The sequence below is a fragment of the Lycorma delicatula genome, chromosome 3 (assembly GCF_047948215.1).
Source record: "Lycorma delicatula isolate Av1 chromosome 3, ASM4794821v1, whole genome shotgun sequence".
Taxonomy (NCBI): Eukaryota; Metazoa; Arthropoda; class Insecta; order Hemiptera; family Fulgoridae; genus Lycorma; species Lycorma delicatula.
Genome location: NC_134457.1, coordinates 212,162,563 through 212,179,241, shown reverse-complemented (window position 1 = coordinate 212,179,241; position 16,679 = coordinate 212,162,563). Strand labels below are relative to the sequence as shown.

The 16,679-nt window shown below is 27.8% G+C and overlaps 1 protein-coding gene across 1 annotated transcript in view; it reads right to left on the bottom strand.

The window, feature by feature from the left end:
- Positions 1–3,154: 3,154 nt before the first annotated feature.
- Positions 3,155–16,679, bottom strand: part of Klp31E (kinesin-like protein 31E) — a 541,210-nt gene continuing 527,685 nt past the window's right edge. Inside the window, exon 25 of the mRNA XM_075361453.1 lies at positions 3,155–3,245. Coding sequence (XP_075217568.1) covers positions 3,227–3,245 — 19 coding nt within the window. The 3' untranslated portion in view covers positions 3,155–3,226. The remainder of the gene's footprint in view (positions 3,246–16,679) is intronic.

Below are 16,679 nucleotides of genomic sequence, written 5' to 3'. Positions count from 1 at the left end.
ATAACTAATTGATATAACTAGTTTTTTCTTTTCCATTTTTTAAAGTGACTTTCTATGTTAAAAAATGTGGATCGGGAGTTAAGTGACGATAACTTAATAATAAAAGAACAAATGAATCTAAACTTGCTGTTCCAGAATATAATGCACAAATCCTTCTTATCACTGCTATATGTAACATGATGTACCTAAGCAGCCTGGAAGTGTTGCTGCTACATAAGTTCTTGGACCATGTCTGCAGCAAGAGAGAAATTAAAATACACTGATAGCACAGCAATGTAAAGGATTCTCTTAGAGTGAACTACAAATAATTTCTCAGAAGCAGTATAAAGCATAACATTCTAACATTGAAGCACACAATATAATAAAACACCTTTAATAATATATTTTTTGAGATTATTAATGAAATCATCACAGAAAGAAAATCTTATGAACAGTAAATCAGAATAATATTACTCACCAAGGAGATGGCTTTTTTAACTTAAAAAAATCAATTATCTTATCTTGTTTATAAAGTACAAATATATATCTGTGATAACCAGTTCCATGAGGAGGGAAAGGTTGCAAATAATCCCAAACTACTTCACCCTTTTTAACATCTGAACCAGGTATTTCAGGTACCACTGAAATATTTGATAAGGGATTATAAATTACACTAATTCATTTACTTTATATATATATAAGATATCAGGTTAGAAACAAAAATGAATAACATAAAAGAAACAAAAACACTGAAGACGATTAGCTATTTTGAGGCTACAAAGATTAACACTCAAACATCAAGGAAAAATTCCGTCACACTAGTAGCAGCAAATAATAATTTGAACATATCGTCATCCCAAGCTAACCAAAACTACATTAAATTAACCATTACCAACTATTAAACCAATTAACCAAAACATTAAAACATTAAACCATTAAACCTATTAACTACATTAACCAAAACATTATTTTTTTTAAAATTAGTAGTTTTTGGTTAGCCTAGTTTTTTAAAATCTGACAAGAGCTGAGAGAATCACGGGTATTATCTGCTGTATTAAAGCATCTGTACATCTGCAGATGTTAAAACTGTCTAAAAGTTAAATCTGTTGACCAGCACATAATTGTATAAGAAAAGGGAAAGATATCAAAGACATTGAAAAAAGATGCATCAGTGCACGTATTAAGCAAATCGGTCCCTGCTTGGATACTGTAAAAATCAATGGGGCACAGCCAACTGATCAATAAATGTAGGTCAATCAGAAGACCGCAACAAGTACTCTTTATGATGTGAACTCCCCTGGCCTTTCTCAGTAAGAAAGGATCAGAGGTGCATCTAGTATCAGAAGCCTATTTAGTCGGAAAATGACACAAAGCAGATGTGGTTCAAATGTTTTTTAACTAATGTTCCAGTTAACTCGGATCACAGATGGACTCTGTCTTAAACTAGATTTGGAAAAAGAAGTCTTTCCAAAGGCCCAACAGAAAGCTACAATCCACAAAGTGATTGAGTTTTTCATATTATAGTTAATTACTTTAATTTAAGATTATAACAGAAATATTATACAGGTAAGCAATAGAAATTCTTAGTAATTTTGTGTATGTAGAAACAGCATTCATCAAGCCTAATAGCCTGATATATTCCGGCAACATAGTATAGGGAGTCTATGCTGCAAAGCTAAAAAGTTCAACTATTTTAAAATAAATGTAAAAAATTATAGACAATAACTCCAATGATGACTTTAAAAAAATTTGATAGTTTTTATGCAGGTTGATTCATCAAATGGAAAAGCAAAATGAAAACAGCTTAACTACAGTTATCTAAAGTTTATTAAAGTGGTGGCTTTTTCCAGACACAATTTTTTTTTAATCAAGAAACTAGATCGCAACAATTACAATCTAAGGATACTCCAGCACAAAACCATTAAGTTGTACGAGCATGTAGTTTTACCTAGCTCAACCCATTTTTAGTTATTTTTAAATTCTTAACCATTACTTATTTCACGACTAACAAATGTTATTTCAATTCACTTACATGAACCAGTGGACATATTCAGCATTATCATGTGTAAGATGACCATCGGAGTTTGTTATGACCGAGTCCACAAAGTATTAGATGGCGCTTCATAACTACTTCAGGAGCAGCTGACGCCTATAAATGAAGTAAAGTTTTTGTTATAAAATTGAAATTAGATGACAATTTAAATAAATATTTAAAAGACACCACACACATATATGGTAATGCATAAGCTAAGGGAAAGCCAGCTTGTGTTTAAATTAGAGGACAAGAACATAATTAGTTCCTTAACATCAATTCAGGGAAGCAATGACTTTCTCATTCACAAAATGACAAGTCAAGCAGAACACAAGTACAACATTTTTATCTGCCCCTCTGTAAGTGTTAAGCAAAATGACACTGTTATGATTGGGACCACCCACATGAAGTCATGAGATTATCAGTATTGAAACAAATACCAATCCAAACAGTGGATACACAAAATCTTCGAACAAGCCCAAAAATTCAACAAAAAATTCTGACTTTTCAGATTGTAAAGGAATTTTGTTGGTAGAGGTAACAACAACAAATGCAGGCACTTTATTGTTAAAACTCTGTCAAAGCTTAAAACACAACAAATAGTGAAGGACATTAGTGAAGGGAATTGTTTTTTTCATAACAATGCAAGCATGACCTCACACCGCCGCTACCAGTAAGGGTGTACTAAGCAAGTATAAGTGGCTGATTTTATCCCCTATCAGCCCTGATTTGGATCAACTGATTTTCATCTGTTTATAAAATTGAAGAATTGGCAGGCTACTCGACACTTCAAAAGCAATGATGAATGTGGATGTTGTCAACAAATGGATGGGTGATTTGTCAGTACCAATATTTGAAGATGAATAGACAAGCTGGTATCACAATATGAAAAGTGTTTAAATTTGGGCAAGGATTATGTCGAGAAGTAATTAAGTATATATAACTTTATATAATAATTTTTTCAATTTATTTTGTTTATCTTTATTACTCAACCAAGACAATTCATAAACAGCCCTCTACATACATACCTGTGAAGGTTTTACATCATTTCCTCTAAAAACTGGAACAAGTCCTTCATTAGACTTGTAAGATATATCCATAATGACAATAGGTAAAAAGAAAGCATCATCATACAAATCATTAAATATACCATAATGTTCAGCAATATCTTTGATCTGATATGGACCAATAGTTTTCTTCCAATCTTCATAGACTTCATCCAGTGGAATTGTTACTGTTTATGAAAAAAAATCAATAAATAAATGACAGTTTAGCAGACATAAAGAATGACCAAAAGAAGAAATTTATAAAATCATGATACATTTGAAATTATTTGTTATCATATTTGAAATTATTTGTAAACCAAATAGCAATTTTACAATTCTCTACTCCAATCTGTTTAAAATATTTGCCACTACTAAACAAAAAAATAATTTTTAGGTTTAAAAAGTTGCACCCCTGATAAATTCTTACTTGTACTTTATATATATGTTGAACAGGATATAAATAATGTTTTTTCTTTTTTTAAATACGTATTTTATTTAATTCATCAACAGTAATATTGTTTCTATATAAAACATCTTTTAATTGTACTTTAAATAAATATATATATAGTTTAAATCTACAATGCATATTGCACACAACATAAAGGAACAAGGAGAACATGATATACTGTTATGCAGCAGTTATCTAAACTGCACCACCAAATACATGACAAATTCATGCATTAATCTGGTGCACCCCAAAGGATTAGTAATTGTAATACTCTGGTAGCTATTTTTTTATGAAAGAGAAGAAGAAAACCATATGATTTCTGAAGATAGAATTCTCCATCCCAGAAAGAGCTGCAGGTGCTAAGAAATGCTATAGAAATGGTTAATGTTTTTTTTTTTCAAATTGGCAAATATCAAGAGTCTGCTTACAGATAAAAGACTATACATAAATTGAATATTTCTTTCAGAAGGTTCAGATTTCTTTTTATTAATTTTAGAAATTCATTCAGAATATCAGTAAAGTAATATAATTTTACTTATTTTACTTTTACTAATTTTATTTATTTTGTACTTTTTTTTAGCTGTTTTTTTAGCAATATAGCTATTTTTTTGTGGAAAGGTTTCTTGGTAACTGACCTGGATACTTAAATTGTGCTGTACAGTTTGATTTTATCTGAATTTTTTAAATATTCAACATATTTGTAATTAAGATTCTTAAAAATAAGCTTAAGCTGTACATGGAAGTGAAAACTTACATAAATGGAAAAGTGTACAAAATGACACTCTATGAAGGAAAACTGAACATTCATACAAAAACAGTTCAGGCTAACCTTCTCTACAGACTAAAGAAATAAGCAAAATAGGAACTAAAATCTGGAAGAATAGATAATTCACTTAAATAATTACACATAACACTTCAGATTTAAAGGACTCTCCTGTGCAAAATAGTCCATGAACATCTTTGATAAAAAAAAATATTCCAAGCAGGATCCTTTACTACTGTCTGAAGATAAGAAAAAGTAAATCTTTAATCATATATAATTACATGTTTCACTTATCACTGATTGACAAGTTGCACAGTCATTACATGTTAATGGGAATATAGTAATGAATATTCTTGTATAACTTCAAAACAACAAATCAAACCAAATGTAAAAATTATAATGTTTATAACTTCAAAAGTTTTATCACACTTGCAACCATTCTCAATCACAAGACAGATGTTCTTTTTTTTATTTTTTAAGGGTTTTTTCACTTAGTCCGATATATAACTTGAACTAACATATCTTGACATATATAATATGCCTCTAATATGACTAACATATTAGAGACAAATTAGTTTAAACTTAATGAAAAATGAGACTTAGAACTTGGTCGGTCAAGAGTATGTTGGATTTGAACTATGTTTTTTAAATCAATACTTGGTCTTTATATACACATACTTCTGCGTACATATGTAGATGAATAAAAGGAAAGGAGTTATTTTTACTTGAGCATGTTATTTTAGCCCAATCTATTCTTTTTTTTTTTTTTTTATTACAATCTCAGATTATTTCCCTGAAGAATTTCCGGTGATTTACTTCATATTTATTTTAATAACTTTCATATTTATTGATTTTTTTTCTAAATGATCATTATTTTTTTTTTGTTAATATCAATCTTTATTATTAACATAAATATTTATGTATTATATATACATATATAACTACTTTGCATGCAGAAAACTGCTATAGAACACCTACTTTTTCAAATTCTATTTTCAAGCAAGTTACACTTTATATTTACCAGTAAGTTTTATAAAATTATTGGTTTTTCAATTCAGAAAACGTTGTATGTCATTTGCCACTTTCTCCTAAAATTCTGACATACCTGGTCTCATTTACATAATTGAGGTAAATAATTTGACCTACTTCATGAAAAAGAGCTGTGGTTCTGGGAACTCTTTTTTGAGTTTTTAATAACTTTTCACATGGTTGGTTATAGTTCGTTTTTCTAAAAATAGGGTTTTGAAAAATTAAATGGGTAAAGTAAAAAGTAAGGAATAAGAAGTTGTTTATTTTTTTAAAGCTTCACACTTTTCACATTTTAAATTAAAAAGATGCTCTATCTTTTAAAATATTTTTCTGGCTTTTCAAGATAAAATTTTGAAATGCAGCCAATGAGAATTAAAAGTATGGTTAACTTTTTACATGATTCAGTTAGCTGTTTTGGTGGCACACAAAACATAAAAACTTATCTTAAAACTTTGAAAAAGTTTCTTTGATAAAAATAAACAGAAGTGATGAAAATGACAGTTCCGAAGGTCATTTTGTAATGAAAGGAACATTTATTTACAAAATACAGTGAAACCAAAGAGGTGAAAATTAAATTATGCATTTTTACAAATCATTTTTAACCCGAGGGAACCAGTTTCAGCAAAACTTTAAATATTATTTAACAGCTTCAATTGCAAATATAAATCAGATTTCTAAATAATAACCTCAACAGTTCCATATTTACTCTACTAAGTTAAGGAGTAGATATGAAAAGATTTTAAACAACTTATGTTCAAAAAACAGAATAAAAAACAAGGTACAGATTTCTCCAACTTTTCAAAATTACTATTCAAAAAATATTACATAAGTAAATAACCCGTCACCAATAATGCCAATTAATAAAGCAGTCTAAAATATTTTGACACACTTAATGCTATCTGCATTGTGTAAATTTCTGTCAGTTTACATTATTTGTACTTATAATCTATCAATAAACTATCATTAATAATTTTCAATCAGTACATTAATAAACTATTCATGACTATGAAAGGATTATTCTTCCACTAAAATATAAATCAAAAAAGATTTAAGATTAAAATGTTAAAAAAAATTTTAGGAGAAGGAAAATAATCTCAAAAATAAAATTTACTTCTATATGTAGAAATTCTTCAGTTTTCTCCAAACAGAAAATAAAAATTGTAGAGGTACAATATGTGTTATTAACATACCAGAAACAAAACAAGAAATCTACATTAGGGTTGTATAATTTAAATACAATATGTAACAATTTTTCAGTAAATGACACACTAAGGAAAAGAAATGTTTAATTTGAACAAAAACTTTTTCATATGGTCTCATACTATTCAATACCACAATTGAAAATAAAACCAATACCAAACAGAAATCATAGTGCATTTATGATCAAAAAAATTCAAGGCAAACTGAAAAATACTGCTTACTAGTGATTAATAATAATTATACCCAGCAGCCTCATTCATCCTCTGAAGTATTATCTAAACGGTAGTTACCGGCGGAGGCTAAACAGGAAAAAAAAAGAAATAACAATTGCACTGAAATTTCCCACAATTCAAGTATTGCCTCAAAATAGTAATATGAATATTTATTTCTACATGAAATTACAATTTTAATTTTCAATAAAAAATAGTAGACTTTTAAGAAAATACAGAATATTATTTATATAAAATAATATTTAATAGTGGTAAACATTTTACGGACGTGACGTTACATTTTTATTAACGTATAACTTATTTTATTATTTGACAGTCGACACTATTATGAACATAACAATTTTTACTTCAATTTAATTATAATTAGCCCATATCTTAACTGCAATTATAAGCCATTGTAGAGAGCTTTTCAACATTATAATCATAACTGGAAATTATTTGCATCGGTTCCAGAGTTATACGCCAACAAAATTTTAATGAAATATTTGGATCTTATAAGGGGGAAGGTGCATCAGCGAGAAACCGACTTCATTTTCTTTCTTTTTAATTTAAATATATTGATTTATTAATAATTATTAATCTACGATTGTAAAATTTTTACAATAAATAATATTTCAATAACAAAAGAAAATGAAAGAAAATATTTAATAAAAAATATATATAATTTAATAGGCATACAAAGAAGTCGTGTAGTGTCCAAATCAGATTTTTTTCGAAAACGTGACTCGAGAAATCATCCTCAGTTTCTTGTTTTCTTATTATTTAATTATTATATGCAATGGCAGTTTGAAAAATTACTTATTGTTATTGGTGAAAAATCATCTTTAAATATAGATAAAAGCGTTGCTTTTCGCTTATCAAGCAGTAAAACATGATCACATGAATAGAATTCCTATTAATAATAACCATAGCATTGCTGTTGGCCACAAAGCCAAATTTATGTATGTTTTATATAATGTCAACTTCTCTACAGATGATCAAATTGATTTTGTTTGCAACAAAACCAAATTCTACTGTTTGAAGATGCTTAAAATTGCTACACACTCATCTGCACGTTTGACAAGCATAGACGATTGAATTTTTTGAACAAAAATGCACAATATCCCTTCACCACCACATGATACATGTATGCACGTTGCAAGCACACCAGTTTGTGCTTGGAATACATCGACTTCAGACGATGTATTTGCTTTGGGTTCTTTTGCCCTGGTTTTAAAAAGAAGGCATGCAATTTGGAGTAAAGATTGGGTAACGAAAAGAAAAATCTATTTTCATCTAACTTGGGCAAGTTAAAAAAACACCCTCCTCATAATAGTCATAATTATCTTTGAATGAATGAATGAAGAAACTTTTATCACTCATCACACCTTTAATTATTAATCAGAATACTATCATGACAGAAGTTGCAATACCACATCAAGGATTAACAATAATATTGTGATTACTTGCAAATAAAAGGATTTACTGGAAGAAATAAATAAAATGGTATGTGCTCATTTTAAAAATAAAACACCAATGATGAGAGAGAATTATGGGGTAATCTTTTACAATAGTTTATCCTAACGTCATCCTCCAAATAGTAGAATTAGCTAAAAAATGAAAAATTACTGCTTGTCTATTAATGCATAATGTAGTCCAAACAGAACTTACCTCTCTTTCACATAAGTCTGATTAAGAGCTTCTAGGCATCTCATGACTTGGAACAAAAACTCAAATAAATGGTAGTATCAAAGTGTGAGTTTATATATCTTGACCTCAGCCAAAGCAACAGAATTTCTTAAGTTTTTTCTTCTATAATTCATTCTGAGGCTATTTATCTTTTTTACCATCACATCCTGTTTGGTATTTGGTTCAATCAATTTACATTAGAAAAATTACATTAATATATTATATGCAGAGTTCCTATTCACCTTATCATGCATGATACTCTTTGGGTTTATCGCCCTAGACATGGCTGACTTTAGTATCCTTAAATACATTTCTTAGAGGAATTCTTGGTCAGTTTCCTTTTTGTAGAAAGCTAGTCATGGCATAGTATAATGTTTATTATGCTTACATCCATTCCTGTCTGAAATACAGTATCATCTGTTGGGACACCCTCAAAAGTAAGAACACATTTTTAAATATAAAAATGTGTCGTATCCTTGTCTGGAACCCATACATATGAACCATTTAGACCAGAGCTAAAATAATTACTTTTAATTTATCCTTTTTTTTGTATTAATGTGAATATCTTTATTTGGTAAAAAAAAAAAAAATAGCCACTTATTTAAAAAAAAAAAAATATCAAATCAGATAACAGAATTGCTTTCATATTAACTCAATGCAATACTATGACAAAAGAAAAGCTCTTATTACGCTTTCAATGTGATTTTGATAAATTACAAAATTTTAAAAATTTTCCTATTAATTTATTTAAAATTCAATTAAGATATTCTTTTACAGAAAGAATATCACTTTGTCGATGAATCTTTAATTAATACTGAAAAATATTTTTTTATTTGTTTTTTACTAGTTCATGTGTGCTCAAAATAATTTTCAATATCACTTTCTGAATTGTAAATTATCTTATAATTTCTTTTTTGATATTTAATATCTTCATATATTTATCTTAATGTGTTTTTATTTTAAATAATTAATATGGACATCTACTTTTTATTTTATAATGGCGTAATATATATAATGTATTACACTGGTCAGAATAAAAGATTTATTTTTTCATGAATTATAGAACCATTTATTAAATGTAGATTTGTTGGGTTCAAAAAAAGAATAACGATCATGTCTAATCGATCCTATATTAAGACACTAAGATTTAGATAATATGGTAATTAAGAGAATTGTGGAAAGTAAAAACTATAGAAGAAGACTATTTCTAAGATTGAAATGTATAAAATAGGTGATTAAGGATGTAGAAATCCTTAATCGTATTGGAGGCTAAAAGATTGGAACAGAAAAGAAAGAAATAGAGAAAACAATCCAATGATTTGAAACTCAAAAATAAAATCATAATTAGCGAATGTGTATATTTGACTTATTGGAATGGTAAAATCCCATGAAATAATAAGTGATCATTTAAAATTCAATTACTGCATAATTGATAAGATTAGAAGTGGGCTATACCAGAGTAAAAGTGATTATTTTCAAAACATTACACAGACCAATTTTACTTTAATTTTTCATGAAAGTTACTTTCACAGAATCCCATACCCTCAGTCATGATTGAGATAATTCTATTACTGAATAATAAAAATACTAAAATACTGAAAATTGCGAATTACTTTGCACGAGTGCTGCTATCTGTTACAGTCTTTATAAGAACATCTCCCTCAAACACTGTCTAATGGTTTATCAAACTGAAGTTTGGTTGTATGTGTGTGTATATATATATATATATATATATATATATATATATATATATATATATTAACAAATTACATTTACAGTTCCAAACATGACCTAACCTAAAAGTAAAATGAAAATGGGGAAAAATGAAAACGTAAGCGTGAAAACATTATATTTCAATGTAAAAACATTGAAATATAATGTTAAATATTAAATGTTATATATAAAAGTATATTATACAATTTCAATACAACACATACATATTTAGTTTGATTCATATTTAATTCTTGTCCAAACATACCCCATAAACTATTCAGGCAAATCTTTGACACAGCTCTCTTACCAGGATTTAGCTCAACTTGTTCAATACCTACTTCTATTCCCAATTTCTCTTTAATATCAAGCATATTATTTTATTTTGAAGTCAGCCTGCCAAGGTGAAGTTTCAAGTTTAATCTACGTAAAATCTGTTACTTATCCTTTGAACAACTCATTTGATTTATTTTTAATTAACCAAGCCTAATACATTGTAATATTTTGTAAACTTTTTCTAAGGCCTTCATCTTTATGGTCATCCAGTTTCCTGTGATCTCTCTACAGCTATCTGGATGAAAACATCTAGCACTATTAATTTTAATAATACATTTTCTACATAAAGGAAACAACAACTTACTTTTCTTCTTTTTACTGGATGTACAGGTGATACAATTTTTTTGGAGGAAGTACTTTACATTTAACTATACCAAACCATTCATTATCGTAAATCATAGGGTTAAAAACCTTCACTGATTGACCGAACGGATAATAACCATAATATTGAATTATTAACTAGACTACTATGATGATAAAATTAAGGTAAGAAATGTCTTATCTCAATAGTCTGTACTATGTAATTTATGTTACTAGAATTTAAAATATATTATACACGTCATTTTAGAGACAATATGACTGCATACAAAATATAAGTCAACAAAGCGAAGTTCATATTTAGAGAGTTTATTGAACTACTGCTGTGTACAGTCACGTTCCAGAGGTACTAGTAAAGTAATTGTGACTTCTGCCATGAGATTAGATTGCTGCTTTAAACATTATTGTCTGTGTGTATGAATGCAGATGCATATCAGGGTAGTGATACGTAACATTATATTACTTATTAGACTTTATCTATATTATTTTCATATTAATGAATTAATTCATATCATTTAAATTTCAATGTTTAATAATAAAGCATCAGTTTTTCTTCTGTTTAATTATGTCTACTTTTGTATAAATAATGAATTTTATCTTTTGCCTTGTTATTTTGTAATAAGAGTAATTGTTTTCTTAATCAGTGTACTTTAAAACAGAAGCATGATAAAAATACATTTTGCTAAAAAAAGTATATACAAGTAAATAAAGTATAAATTTCTTACATCAATTGTTTTGTTTAAATAATGATGTTATGTCAACCAGAGAAGTGTGAGTCATAGAATTATGGGTTTAATGTTTAAAATGGCATGTAGTTATAAGCATTAAATTATTTGTAGACATGTTATTACTGATAAGAACAAATAAAATACAGCAACCTATTTTAAACAGATAACATTTCTTGTTTAAAACAGATTGACAAGCAAGTCACTTTGTTGAGTAGGAAGCCCAGTCTCTTTTGTTGTGTTTTACCTCCATCTCAGTCTATACCCAAATAAAACACAAAGCGAATATGAACTTCGCTTTGTTGACTTGTAATATGACTGTAATACTATATCCACCTCATAGCTGAGATTCCATAGAACAGAGTAGGTGGAAAATTGGGTACATATTACATAAAATAAACTACACAGGTGTAGAAATAATATTGATATGATCATAAATCTGTTCTTAACACTGCTTAGCCCTACTGCAGCAGACTCAACAGTAGGAAGATCCTTTTCAATATTTTTTTTTTGGGAGAATTAAAAATAATATTTTAATTGAACAATTAGATTCTGCATTATCTGATATAAAAAAAGTGTTCTTTCATAATCTTGAAACAGTCCATTTTCTTCTTCTTTTGCACTCATACATTTCCAGTAGGGCCTATTTCATAGGAATTACTAAATTTCTGCCCAGAAAGTCAGCCCTCTTGTTCCTGAATGTTTACACATTAACATAAATCTTATTGAGGGATGAGAAATCCAGCAATACCTTTTAACAGTCTTAGACTAATAAAAACTGATCTATCCTAGGTTAAAAGCTTTAAATTACCGCCACCTGTTCAAATTTTATTTTCACAACACTATCAGGTGCATCTAAGAACTGAAAATATCTCAGTTTAAAAGACTAGTATATTCTTTAAGTTTGCAGATGACATTGTCTTAAATGACTCCTATCAAAAATCCTATTTCCACCTTGTCTATAAATACACCTACCAACTGGATAAAGTTAAGTTAAATGATTTCTTGCATCAATTTTGAAGTTATTCAGACACAACTCTGTCTTTGAAGGATTTTAAAAATGAAATCTTTCATGTCATACAAACAGATTTAATATATAAAATGTTTTTTTTTTTTTAGGACAACTATGAGTAGTTTAATAGTATAGTTTTATACTGAAGGCAACCTCATTAAGGTGATCTCCTATCCAAGTGCTAACAAATGCAATCATTTTCACACAGAACAGTAAGAATAGCAGATCATTCAAATGGTTAGTACGGTGTACCTGCATGATACCAGATTCATTCCCTTTTCATCTGTCAAATGCTCTAGTACACTCTTAATAGCATTTACATTTGATACAGCTATTTTAAAAAACCACTACCTGCACAGTGTTGTGAAAACAGGCCTAGTAAACCATACTCATCACGTGAACAATGTCATACATAGCAAATCAGTCTACTGTGAAATAAATATTATATTATACCTCTTTTAGCTTCAAATCTTTACTTCCTCAATACCAGCTATAAAAAATTAACCAATAACAACATATGAGAAATTAACCGGTTTTCTTATGTTTAGTAAAAAAATAATAATAAAAAATATTAAAACCATGTTTCAAAGCTTTTTTCAGGTTGACTACTGTTTCAGAGAAGCAGCATGGCAGTTTCCCTAGAATTACCACCTGATCTACATTTACACCAAAATAACGATCTTGAAATTCCTAAGGTTCATCAGAACTCTTAACTGTTCTTACTGTGATCTTGATCTACAGCTTCAATCTGCTGTGAAAAAACTGAATTACCATATTTGTAAAATATTTGTGAATCCGGTGATAACAGAAATAAAAAAAAAACTTTTAATTTATTTTTATAGCTATTGTGTACTGAGAGTACAGAATTAACATCCCAGTAGTTAATATATTAATCCAAATTTTAATAATAGTTAATAACCTACTAATTGTTGAAAATGTATACTTTTTAAAACAGTATGTTATAAACATAAATAGAATGTAAAATAGCAAAACAACAGTATACTTATTTTATAGACAAAGCAATAGAAAACCAAATGTTAGCCGCTAAATATTGAAACTGTGTTCACTCTTTTATTTTGTTTACATTTCTCTGATGAAATCATAAATGTAAATATGCAATTAATTATTAAACAAAAAATGTTCTGTATTTTTAAGTACCATACAGTTTTATAAAAACAAAATTAAAATTTGTAAATATACATTTTATTGAAAATAGAACTTGCATTGTTATCATTTTTTATATATTAATATAATGTCACTGTTTATGTTTGTAATATTATTTTTTAATGAATTTTATTTATGGAGATAAATAATGCTTATTCAGATGTCCACTAGGAGCACTATGTAAGAAAAAAAGTACAGTAATATATTAATGGTGAAATACACATTATATATATTACAGCCTAATTTTATAATGTTCATAAAAATTAAATTTATTGCCTTAACTCGCCATAATTAAAAATGTCATTAATGTCATTATGTTCAATGACATTTTTAATTAAAAATGTCATATAAAAAAAATATTACTTATTTACAATACCAGCAGCACCTCTAATTTTTTGTGTGAAACAAAATTATTAATAAAACTACAGCATTATCCCACATTCGATTGTTATACTTTTGAACTGGATCCTTGGTAAGAGATCTTTACCTTTATTTGCTGGAGCAAAAATTTATACAAAATAGCATGAAGTTGCTGTTTACTTATATAGATATCAAATTGACAAGATCACTTGATCCTGTCCACATACTATATTTTTTTTTTTTTTTTTAACAAATTTAGAATTAACTGTAAACAAAAATTTACTCACTTCTATAATAAACTAAGTATCCACTAGTTTGAAGACATTTGGCAGGTTACTTAAATGTAACAAGTAATTAAAATCCCTCACCTTGTACAAGAATACAGTTTTATTTAACTATAATTGAACTTTATAATAGTTTTATCATAGCAGTTTTATTTTTTAAACAAATTAATTAATGATTTGCTAATATGACCCAGTACACCAGGTTTGCTTAGTAGGATTGATGATAGAAACATAACTCATCTACTTTTTACTGATTAATGACATTTATTTTTTATGGCTTTATCTTTCTAACAAATTAAACAGCAAAGTTTTTGACAATACAAACTAAAATTAAAACAATTATAAGATTCAGTTATGGTAAAAACTGGCTAATTATTTTTCTTACTTAGATTTCAGTAACTATAATCTGGTTATTTTTATTGGTTATTCTTATTAGAAGAGGAACCGCAGCAGACGTTTTACGCCTTCATTTTGGTTTAATAAAAATTTCATATTGGATGGGGGAATTCCCTGAGAGGTGTTGGGTGGGGGTAATGCCTGAGAGGCATTGGGTGGGGGAAATACCTGAGAGCCACTGGATGGGGGAAACGCTTCTAAGGCATTGGGTGGGGGAAACACCTGAGAGGCGTTGGGTGGGGGATTCAGCTATTCCAAAGGTGCCTTAATATGCAGTATGGGAGGGGGAACTTCGCAGATCAGTCACCATTCAGTCTTCGAGGGATCTCAGAATTCCAAGTACGTAACACTTATTTGAAATGTATATATTATATCTAGACTTACCTATCATTATCTTTAACGTCATATCTTTAAATTTCATTTGCTGAAAAGGTTTTTATCTAATATGTTGGTACAACTTTAAACCTGGCCAGATCACACTGATGCCCTAATTTTACCAAAAGCACTTTAGTTTTTTCAGGTACTAATGGTACTCTTACATGTACAAAAATGGAAATGATGGAATAAAGCTAAAAAAATTAATATCTCTAAGAAACAGTATGCTGGATTGTAGAATAATAATCAAAATTATTTACGATTTGCTTAATCTAAGATGTATCTGTATATTAAAGAATATCAACTTTAAAATAAATTTAAAGTCAAATCATCTCATATTTACAGTGTCAGCAGTACCTGAAAACTAAAACAAGTGATTTTGGAAAAATTATTGTACTAATTTTTCATGAAAATGTTACACAAGGATAGATTTTTCATTAAATGAAAAGTTAAACATTAACCACTATACTACCATTTCTCAATGTTTTACTAATTCTGTTTTATTTGTTTCTACTTATGTGTAAATAATAATTTCACATCGGGTGTGAAAAATGAATTTTATATCGAATTCATTATTATCATATATATTTATAGATAAAAAAATAGGCTTAAGAAAATTATTAGTTATATCGCATTACAATAAATTCAATTGAAAATTAGTATTTAGTTTATTGAATAAAGATAAATAAAAAAGAAAAGTTGCATTTAAGTTTCGATGATATTTCTACATTCAAATAATTTATTTATATATCATTTTAAAAATGTCACAGAAAATAGATTTATGAAAATTATTACTTTATTATGTATGAACAACCTTTGGATACGTAAAAGAAATATAATTAATATTATATAATATTTTTACATAACATAAAAAATAAATAGTTACAATATTCCTGTTAATTATTAAACTAATACCCAAGAAAAAATATAAAATATTTATATTAATTAAAATATTATTTATATTAATTATATTATCATTAATTTAATTTAAATATTTATTACAAATAATTGAAATATTATTACATTATTTATATTAATTTAAATATTTAAAAATTAAATATGTAGATATTCATTCATTTACATGACTTTGATATCAAATTTTGACTGTTCAATGCTAGCAAATGTTTATATGTCAATAGTATGTTACTGTAATATTTTACCTTTTCAGTTTTTATAAATATATCTATTTTTCATTTAAACTTTTCAATTAATACTCAGATATTAAAACTAATCAGTGTATTGTAATTTCTTCAGAGTAACAGGTCCCGAACTCTTGAGTGATCTGAAGAATGTGGGTTTGGAAATTGCCTTATCTTAAAAATAGTAGTTATTACTGGTTATCTGTCCTTCGTATATGTAAAAACGTATTTTGACTAGTTCTTAGAGTTACACAACAAACACCAATAGGAGGTGAGGTAACTTCGTATTCTAGGAGTACTTCGTTTCACGATAACAAATTTTTTTTTGTTTTTTTAGCCAAGTAACCAGAGGCAGGTGCAATTCTTTTTTAACTTTTTTTGTCTCTTTCAAGGTCGAATTTAGAAAAATCTAGAAATCTGTTATTAGTTATTCACGTGAAGATTACATGCACCAAAACTCCAGTC